We start from the raw sequence: 9,735 nt of genomic DNA on the forward strand, positions 1-9,735 counted from the left end.
TTTCCCCCCAAGCAAAGCCCTTTTGTGGACCCCTGTGAGGGAGGCTGCGCTGTTCTTTTCCTGGGGGTGGAGGGGGGGGCTTCCTAGGGCCACTTGGTGGCTGCCTGGCTGCTGAGTAAGGAGTGAACCAGACGTTTCCTTGCTCACCGCGGAGGGTCTTAGCCACCGCAGTTCCTCAGGAATGGATACCCGTGAAATTCAATCAGCACTAGAGTTAGAAATCGCCACATCCACCCCAAGGGGAGGGCCTGCAGCCCATCCTACTACCCACTCCCAAAAAGCAAGCAAAAGGCAGATAGGGAAGAGGAAGGGGCCAGTTCTAGCCCAGGAAAGATTCCTGCATTGCAGGGGGTTGGATTAGATGACCCTTGGGGGGTCCCTGCCAACGCTACAATTCTAGGATTCTCGGACTGGCAGAGACTGAGGGACAGCGTTGCAAGAACTGGAGTGTGTGTGTGTGTGTGTGTGTGTGTGTGTGTGTTTCAGCGTTGTAGAGTTCTGCCCATTTGCTTGTGGGATTTTCCGGAGATGGGGAGTTCGGGTGGGTGGGCAGGAGAGACCCTTAAGCGGGCTGGGTCAGAAGGGATGAAACAGCTCCCAGCCACCCCAGGGAGTTCCAGCCTGACCTCCGACACAGGCGGAGAGATTGCTAAAGAGAGACAGAAACACCCATTTGCAATGCTGCCTCGCTATGGATGGATTCTCAAGACTGCATAACCCGTGTTACCGTGAGACCCATTTATCCCTCACCTGCTGCCCTAACCAGGAGTAGCTGCGGTGCTTTTGGGGATCCTTTTTAAGCCCACTGTCCTAGGCCTTGTTTGTGGTGCTTATGGGGCCAGGCAGGAGCTGTCGACCCCAGGTTAAGCCCAGTACTGAGGTGATGTGTGTGTGTGTGTGTGTGTGTGTGTGTGTGTGTGTGTGTGTGTGTGATGCATGAGAAAGAACTGGAGGAGAGACTTGGGCCTTGCACTACGGGAGAGTTTAATGCCGCCGTCCATCTCTATGAGGATAGTCCTGCAGCCAAGGTACCTGCTCACCTCTGCCTCCACCCGCAGAATTGCTGCTGCAGCCGCCTGCCTTTGGTAACCGCTGTTGCTATGGTGACTGGCATCGCTAAGGAAGAAGGGCGAGAGAGATGCTCAGTCCACAACCTGCCGAGACTGCCGTTTGGGATGAAGGAATGGGGGTGGGGGTGGGTGGATGGAGCCCTGGGAACAGAACCCCGGAGCCCTGGCTCTCCTTGATGTTATCACCTGTTAGCCAATCAAAGGTGGGCGGGCAGCAGAGAGGTCGGTCTCGCCCCGCAGCCCCAAGCTTAATTTCTAAAAGGAGATGTCTCAAGGTCTACAGCTTCTCTGGTTGAAAGAATGGCCGTAAATGCCAGCAAATAAAGATTTTAAGAAAAGAACCCCTGTTGCTGGATCAGGCCCAATGGCCCCTCGAGTCCAGCATCCTCTTCTCACAGTGGGAAGTCCGGAAGCAGGAGCCAAGTGCAAGAATTGCTCTCCCCTCCCTGTAAGTTTCCAGCAACTGGTATTGTTCGGAAGCATCACTGTGGTGGCAGAGTGAAGCCATTGTGGCGAGTAGCTATTGAGAGCCCTCTCCTCCTCCATGAATTTCTGCAATCTTCTCTGAAACCCACCCAAGCTAGCGACCACCCCTGCCTCCTGTGGGAGGGAGTTCCACAGTTTAACTATGTGCTGCATAAAGAAGTGCTTCCTTTTATCCATCCTGAATCTTCCAGCATTCATTGGATGCCCACGAGTTCCACGTGAGAGGAAAACCTTTCTCCATCCACTGTCTCCAAGCCATTTTACAACTTTCTATCCTGTCTCCTCTCATTCACCTTTTCCTCTTAACAAAAAGCCAAAGTTTCATCTTATGGCATTCCTTTGTGCTGCCTCTCGAAAACAGGCCCTGGATCAGATGAAGCCCTTTCTTGCCCTCGAACCCAGGCCCAAGGGCAATTAGAAACAGGGTGGGGTGGGGGAGCCACAGAGGTATCTGAGGCGGAAGTGACTGGGTGGGGGGGGACTTCCTGTTTTTTCACAACAGCAAAGAAATCCTTCCCTCGTGGCTTTAAAACAGCATCCTGTGCTGTGTCTGTGTCAAGGGCAGAGAGCGGAGGAGGAGATGTCCCTGGTGTGTGTTTGTATAACCCCTATCAGCTCTAACAGAGTACGGGGCAGTGTGGTTGAGCGGTTGGAGGCCTGGGCTAAGAAAACTCAAATTCCAGTCTCTGTGCAGCTCCCTGGATGCCTAACCTATTTAACAGGGTTGCCAGGAGGTTAAAATGTGTGTGTGTGTGTGTGTGTGTGTGTGTGTGTGTGTATGTTTAGGGGAGAAAGCTATGTATGTTTGCCACCCTGAGCTCCTGTTTCAATGACCAAGATGACCAAGGGTCTGGAGACCAAGCCTTATGAGGAGCAGCTGAAAGAGTTGGGTCCATTTAGCCTGGAGAAGAGGAGATACTATCGCCATCTTCAAATATCTCAAGGGCTGTCTCCTGCTCTGGAGGGTAGGACTCGAACCCGTGGCTTCAAGTTAAAAGAGAGGAGATTCCGACTGAACATCAGGAACAGTGGAAAGGACTCCATTGGAAGAAGGTGGCAGGCTCTCTCCCTTCACTGGAGGTTTCTAAGCGGATGTTGGATGGCTGCCCTCCAAGGATTCTTTCATTGCGATTCCTTCATTGCAGGGGGTTGGACTAGATGGCCCTCTATGATATTCTGAGGAAAGGCAGGATGGAGATGTAAGGGACGCAAACAAACCAGGACAATGGGAATGGGCCTGCACCCTTAAGGCCCCTCCTGAAGGATGCAGGATCCTGGCGGAATTCTGCCGAGCGGCAAAGAAAAGACAGGCAAACATCTTACTTCTCTGACACACAGCTTTTTCTTAAAAAAAGAAAAGCAACGTAACGAGTGGAATCACAAGAGGTGCTTGGATCGGATACGACTCGGGAGATCCACCTGCTCTCTCATGCTCTCTCTCTCTCACGCACACAGACACACATCTGTGGGGCAGAACATCAGCCCAGCGCCCCCAACTGGCTGGGCTGTTGCATTTTGGAAATTGGACACATTGGGTGTGGGTGGGTCCGGTCGGAGAGGGGTGCCACATCAGTGGGAGATGTCTCCCTCCAGTCCGCCGCAGCAGGAGGCCTGACCCCCACATAGGGGGACGGTGCTGTCCCGGTTCTGCCCCTCCATGTCCATGTCAAGAAGGGTCTGCCGGGCTCCCTTGGTGGGCTCACCCGGCAAGGAAGAGGAGGGCCCCCCCTGCGTCCGGACAAAGGAGACGAGCTTCCAGGGGTCGATGCGGTGGCGCCCTGGAGCTGGGCGCGGCCGGGGGGCAAAGGCCAGGGTCCGGGGGCGCTCCACCGGCGACAGGGTGGTGTTGGGGGCGAGGTGCTCTGTGGCCTTGCGGTGGGCTGGGACGAGTGAGGGGGGCTCCGGCAGGCGAGGGAAGGGCGGCGCTTCTTGTGAGCCTGCGGAGGGGAAAGGAGAATCAGCAGGGCGGGCAGGAGAGGGTGCTGGATCTGTCCTGCATTCTGTGGGGTCCTGCCACCACCACCCCAAAATATACAAAATGTTGGGGAAACATTTGCTGCAGATATTTATCCTTTCCCACCTTAAGTGGCCAACCTTTGACCATACTGCACCTGCCCTGAGGTTTTTAAACGAGGTCGGATGTGTTTGCTGTGATTCCTGCATTCCCTCCCAAGTCTGTAATTCTATGATAACTTCATGCAGGTCTCCCAAAAAAACCAAAACACTAATTTTGCAGAAGGAGGCGAAACAGGCTCTTCCCACCCCCAGCCTAGCCATGCCTAGGGCTCTGGACCATTTTGGGAGCCCCTCCCACCTCAGCTCTTCTCCTGGCCTGCGCCCATTCACTCCCCCAGGAAGACTGACAGGTGCTCAGCACAACCCTTGGCGGTTCTCCTGCTCCAGGGCCCAGGAGAGAAGCCCCCCTCCCCATTCCGATCAAGCCGGCCACCCCAACACTCACCCCGGCAGTCGGGCCCCGGTGGCCCCTGACGGATGGCCCCGTCTGAGGGCGTCCGGCGGTGCCCACGGCTGACGGCCCTCGTGGCGCTGACGTGGGTGGGGGTGAGCGACTGGCGGGGGTCCTTCTTGAAGCTCTCCACCGTGACATCCACAAGGGGGTTGTGGCGGGGGGCCCTGGGTGGGGGGCTCTCGGGGGGCCCGCAGGCAGGGGCTTCGTCGCTGTCCGAGGGTATCAGGGACTTGGTGGAGTTGCAGTCGGAGAGCGAGGAGAGGGACAGGAGCGTGGTGGAGCTGGGGGGGCCCGACAGACCGCCCCCGGCCGCCCCATCCCCCGCCAGCTCGGCCAGGTCGCCCCCAAGAGCGATGGAGGCCAAGATGGAGGCACAGCCCAGCAGGATCAGTTCACTGCGGCGGTGGCAGGGGGGCGCCCCCCGCTTGGGACCCTCCAGTGACAGGCTGGTGGCGCCTTCGGCCCCTGGGGGCGGCGAGAGGGGCAGGTAGGGGGAGCAGGGGCTGCTGCTGCCCACTTCCTGCTCTGCAAACTCCTCTGCATAGGGAGAAAGGCAGGTCAGGTCAGGTCAGAGGAGGGGGTAGACACCAAAGCCCCTTCCCCAATTTTGCCCTCCTGCTGCTTCCCACATCCCCACCCGACTGGCCCCCGCAAAGGGCAGCCCCCATCCCCTCTGCTTCTTCCTCAGAGGGAAGGACGACACACTTACCCATCTCTGTGAGGCTGGCAAAGCCCACCGCCAGGGGGGCGTGCTTGGGGGACTTGCCCAGGTTGGGGGCGCTGGATGACCACTGCTTGCTCCCCTCTGCCAGGGACTTCAACCTGCGAGTCGGCAGGTGAGATGAGGATGGAGAGGAAGGGTGAACTCCCTGCTCTCTGCCCCACCCTCCAGCCGCTTCAGGTCTGCAGCTGCCTTGTTGGCCCCCACCCCACTTCCAACACCGGAAGCCACCTCCTTCGCAGGGGCTGCGATAGCTGAACCTGCGGGACTCAACAATTCTGCGATTCTTTAGCTGCGATTCCTGCCTTGCGGAGGGTTGGGCTAGATGACCGTGGGGGGTCCCTTCCAAAGCTACCACCCTGCGATTTCCTCCTCCCTCGCAAGGCCCTCTTTCACTCATCCTATGAGGGGGGCTGGAACCCCCTCCCCCTTAACCCTTCCCCTCCCACAGCCAACATGCCCCCCCTCGCTTTGCTTACCTGTCCTCCCCTCCCAGCCTCTCCTTATGGAGGGTGGAGCTGGGCCCCCACGTCCTGCCTTTCTTCTTGCTCCCCACTAGTTCCTCCTTCTTCACCAAGCTGCTGCGCCCCCACGTCCCGGTCCCATCCAGGGGGGTCACTGCAACACCAGAGAGGAGGAGGGAGAGAGCAGGAAGGGGGGGGAGAGATCAGGCACGCCTTCCTCTGGTTTCAACTGCATCCGTCCGCGCCCCCCCCGTCCCGTCCCAGGTTTGACGTGGCCAATTTTAGAGTGTGGCCCTTCGTACCTCACTATTGCTCTTCCATGAGAAACCCCGCCAGATCTGGCCTGTCTGGGCAGCCTGGAGGACACTGGGGGGAAACTACCCGGTGGCTCTCGAACGCTTGAATTTGGGCTTTTTGCTGGGGCCAAGAGCACAGCGAGTCCTGCGGTTGTTTTGATGGCACTACATTAGGGTGACGTTTTCCACGATTTTATGGTGTGAGTTGGCCTTGGCAGGGTGGGGTGTGATTCATAAAAATAGGTATCTGCAGCCACAAGGCCACAAAACATCTTAGAAAATAGAAAAATGAAACTGAGCCACCGAATTCCCCTTTTGCCCAGTGGGATCTTGGGTGCTCAGAATATCCAGGAAGGGGGAACAGCAGAAACCTCAGCCTGCAAGCCAAGAGATGCATCCTTTGCAAGACTGGCGGGGGGCGGCGTACATGCCTCGCTAGGCCTCCGAAAAACACCAGCCTCCAACCAACCTTGGGGGGGGGGGCGATGGCCACCCAAGAAGCTTAGCCAGGCAAAGAGGGGACTAGAAGGAGATATGATGGCCACCTTCAAATATCTCAAGGGCTGTCCCATGGAAGGTGGGGCAAGCTTGTTTTCTCCTGCTCTGGGGGGTAGGACTCGAACCCATGGCTTCAAGTTACAAGAAAGGAGATTCCAACTAAACACCAGGAAGAACTTTCTGACAGTAAGAGCTGGAAGGTGGCAGATTCTCTTTCCTTGGCAGTTTCTAAGCAGAGGCTGGGGGGGGGGCACCTGTCATGGATGATCTAGTTGGGATTCCTGCATTGCAGGGGGTTGGACTAGATGGCCCTTGGTGGCCCCTTCCAACTCTATAGTTTTACAGTTCTGTGCGGAAACACTTACGGCGGATGGCCCGCAGCCGTGGAATGCTGATGGGGCTTGCGGGGGGACTGGCCCCGTTGGCCCCCAGGCCTTTCCGCCGGTCGAGGGTGGGAGAGGCCTGGACCGTGATCTTGTGCTCAAAGCCTAGATGGGGAGGAAGGAGACAGAGAAGGCGTCAGTCCCTGGCCTGCCCCTCCACCCACCCTCAAGGCTGGATCATGGCCCTCCTGCTTCTCACCAGGTGTCCTTAATTCTACAAACCTGCGATTCTAGGAGACCAAGGGATGGGATGGGCAAGGATTAAGAGAGCTTTGGAGACTCTCCAGACTTGCCTTTTGCCAGCCAGAGCTCTTTTGTGACTGAATTTATGAATCGCCGTTTACAGTAGTCCCAAGGCGATTTTACAAACATGCTATTAAAAACAGCTAAAAATGGCTTCGGCGACTGGATGGAAAAGACAGGTTTAAAAATAATATAAAAGGAACGTCTAAGGCAGAGAATCTTTCACCCAGCTTGTCAAAAGAAAATCGACTTTAATTGTTTCCTGGAAGTGCAGGTAGTACATTTTAAAATGAAATAAATAGACACTTTACCAAAACAAAACAAAACAAAAACCACCACCCACTAACTTAAAACTTTTGGAAATGAAAATAGCAATAGACAAAATGCAGATTAGAACTCGATTCAACTTCTTAAAACACCTGCCTGGGCTTGTGTAAACAAAAATGAATCCAGCAGGCGCTGAAATGAGTCCAGCGAAGGAGACTGCCTGATGTCAATCGGCAGGGAGTTCCAAAGTTGTGGTGCTGCAAGCAACCCTTTTGGACTGGCCTTCCTCCCCTCCACCCTCCAGGCTTTTTGGCCTGCCAAGCCAGCGCTCTGCTGCCGGCCCGTACCTGAAGGGAGGCTGATGTGGTTCCCGTCTCGCAGCTTGAGGCGGGCGCATCGAAAGTGGCCCTTCCTCTTCTTGACGCGGGGCTTCTCCTGGCCCATCTGCATCATGATGAGGTTCAGCTCCCGCTCCACGATGTCGATCTCCCGCTCGGCCAGCTCCTGCTCTCGCCTGCGCAGCTCGGCCTCCTGAGTCTTCTGCTCCTCAGCCGCCCGAAGGAGCTCCTCCTCCCGGCTACACAGCTCCTGGGGCAAAGGAGACAGCAGGCGATGGGATCCCAGCGCCACTCGACTGACTGGCCACCCACCTGCCACGGCTCAGCTTCAGGACCTGCTCACGAGTGCAAGGCAGGCTGAGCCCTGAGGCGTCCCTCTGAGCATGTGCAAAGTAAGCACGCGTCTGCCAGTGTTGACTGGCAGCCTAAGAACGTGAGCAGAGCAGGTTGGGTCAGCTGCCAAAGGGTCCAGCCTCCTGTTCTCACAATGGTCAAATGCCCCAAAGAACCCAAGAATCTCTAGACAGACTGCCTCAGTACCTGGAGGCTCCATAAGAACAGCCTGACTGCTGGATCAGGCCAATGGCCCAACAACAACAAAAAAAAATTATTTATACCCCGCCCAGCTGGCTGGGTTTCCCCAGCCACTCTGGGCGGCTTCCAGCAAAATATAAAAATACAATAATTCATCAAATATTAAAAGCTTCCCTAAACAGGGCTGCCCTCAGGTGCCTGAAGTCAGATAGTTGTTTATTTCTTTGACATCTGGTGGGAGGGCATTCCACAGGGTGGGCGCCACTACCAAGAAGGCCCTCTGCCTGGTTCCCTGTAACTTCGCTTCTTGCAGGGAGGAAACCGCCAGAAGGCCTTCGGAGCTGGACCTCAGTGTCCTGGCTGAACAATGGGGTGGAGACGCTCCTTCAGGTATACTGGGCTGAGGCCATTTAGGGCTTTAAAGGCCAGCACCAACATTTTTAATTGTGCCCAGAAACGTACTGGGAGCCAATGTAGGTCTTTCAGAACCGGTGTTATGTGGTCTCGGCAGCCACTCCCAGTTACCAGTCTAGCTGCCGCATTCTGGATTAGTTGTAGTTTCCGAGTCACCTTCAAAGTAGCCCCACATAGAACGCATTGCAGTAGTCCAAGCAGGAGATAACCACGGCATGCACCACTCGGGCAAGACAGTCCACGGGTAGGTAGGGTCTCAGCCGGCGTACCAGATAGCGCTGGTAGACAGCTGCGCTGGACACAGAATTGACCTGCACCTCTATGGACAGCTGTGAGTCCAAAATGACTCCCAGGCTGCACCCCTGGTCCTTCAGAGCCACAGTTACCCCATTCAGGACCAGGGAGTCCTCCATATCCACCTGCCCCCTGTCCCCCCCCCAAAAAATCTAGTCCAGCCTCCTGTTTTCACAGTGGCCAAATGCCTCTAAAAAGCTAGGAATTAGGATAGACTGCTTCTGGATCTGGAGGTTCCATGGAAAACAAGAAGAGGCTGTTGGATCAGGCTAGCATCCTGTTCTCACATTGGCCAGCCAGCTGCCCCAAAGCAAAACCCACAAGCAGGATCTAAGCACAACAGTCCTCTCCCTTCTTCCAGTTTCCAGCAAGTGGCATTCGGAAGCATGAATCTGTCCTCTTCTAAGCCCATCTAGGTTGGTGGCCATCACTGCTGCCAGTGGGAGTTCCATAGTTTAAACTAAGCAACCAGATCTCCCGCCAAGGCCCAGAAATAAAAAGGAGGGGAGATACTTAGCAGGACTGTGCTTTTCTTGGCCAGGGGGCAAGGCTGCTGTCTCACACTCTCGACCCCCATTTATCAATTCATATGCACAGATGCAAATTTCATCCAACACACCACGGCTCTTGCTCTCAGTGCAAACTCTAAGGGCTTGTCCCCACTTAGCTGCTGTCCTGCTCTTCCCAGGCATTTTATAGCTCCATGTCTGAGCATCCTTTCCTTCGCTCTTTAAAACAGAAGCACACCAAACAGCAACTGGGGTTTCCTGCCTACTGACGTTGGCTCCGATTCAGCAGTACAGAGCGGGGCTGGATCTACACCGATCTGTTTAACGTTATAAGAACGGTATTAGATCTGTTGTTCCAAAAGTGTCACAGGGCATACTTGGAAAGGAAAGCGTTTTTTTACCTTGGTTCCTTTCATCAAAATTCCGCCTTCCTACTGCCGGTTGCTCTGCAGCGCCACATTTTAAGAATGCCTTAAAGTAGGATGACAGGTGTTCATCTACGGTACGTTATCAAAACCCTTCCTTAGCGTTAAAAACCACAAGTGTAGATCTGCCCTGGATTTCCACAGAGAAAGCTCTGGGGCAGAAAAGGAGTAAATAAAAGGAACTCGGACCCGGAGCTCTAAAGCAGAGAGGAAAGGCAAGTGGGGCTCAGCCCCGAGAGATGCAGAGCCCCGAGACGCCGACTCACTTTCTCCTTGGCGCGCAGGTCGTAGAACATGTCAGCAATCTCCACCTTCCAGTCCTG

The 9,735-nt window shown here is 55.4% G+C and overlaps 1 protein-coding gene across 1 annotated transcript; it reads right to left on the reverse strand.

Annotated features, from left to right (window-relative positions):
* Positions 1-3,118: 3,118 nt before the first annotated feature.
* Positions 3,119-9,708, reverse strand: LOC148683025 (mitogen-activated protein kinase kinase kinase 10-like). Its single transcript, XM_088660226.1, has 7 exons — positions 9,679-9,708; positions 7,246-7,486; positions 6,371-6,493; positions 5,227-5,365; positions 4,736-4,848; positions 4,018-4,563; positions 3,119-3,493 (listed from the first exon to the last, which is right to left on the reverse strand). Exons 1-7 carry the CDS (start codon positions 9,706-9,708, stop codon positions 3,126-3,128), a joined length of 1,560 nt encoding a protein of 519 aa, XP_088516352.1. The 3' UTR covers positions 3,119-3,125.
* Positions 9,709-9,735: the final 27 nt, after the last annotated feature.

Source organism: Zootoca vivipara, unplaced genomic scaffold (assembly GCF_965207765.1).
Source record: "Zootoca vivipara unplaced genomic scaffold, rZooViv2.hap1.1 HAP1_SCAFFOLD_57, whole genome shotgun sequence".
NCBI classification, from domain to species: domain Eukaryota; kingdom Metazoa; phylum Chordata; class Lepidosauria; order Squamata; family Lacertidae; genus Zootoca; species Zootoca vivipara.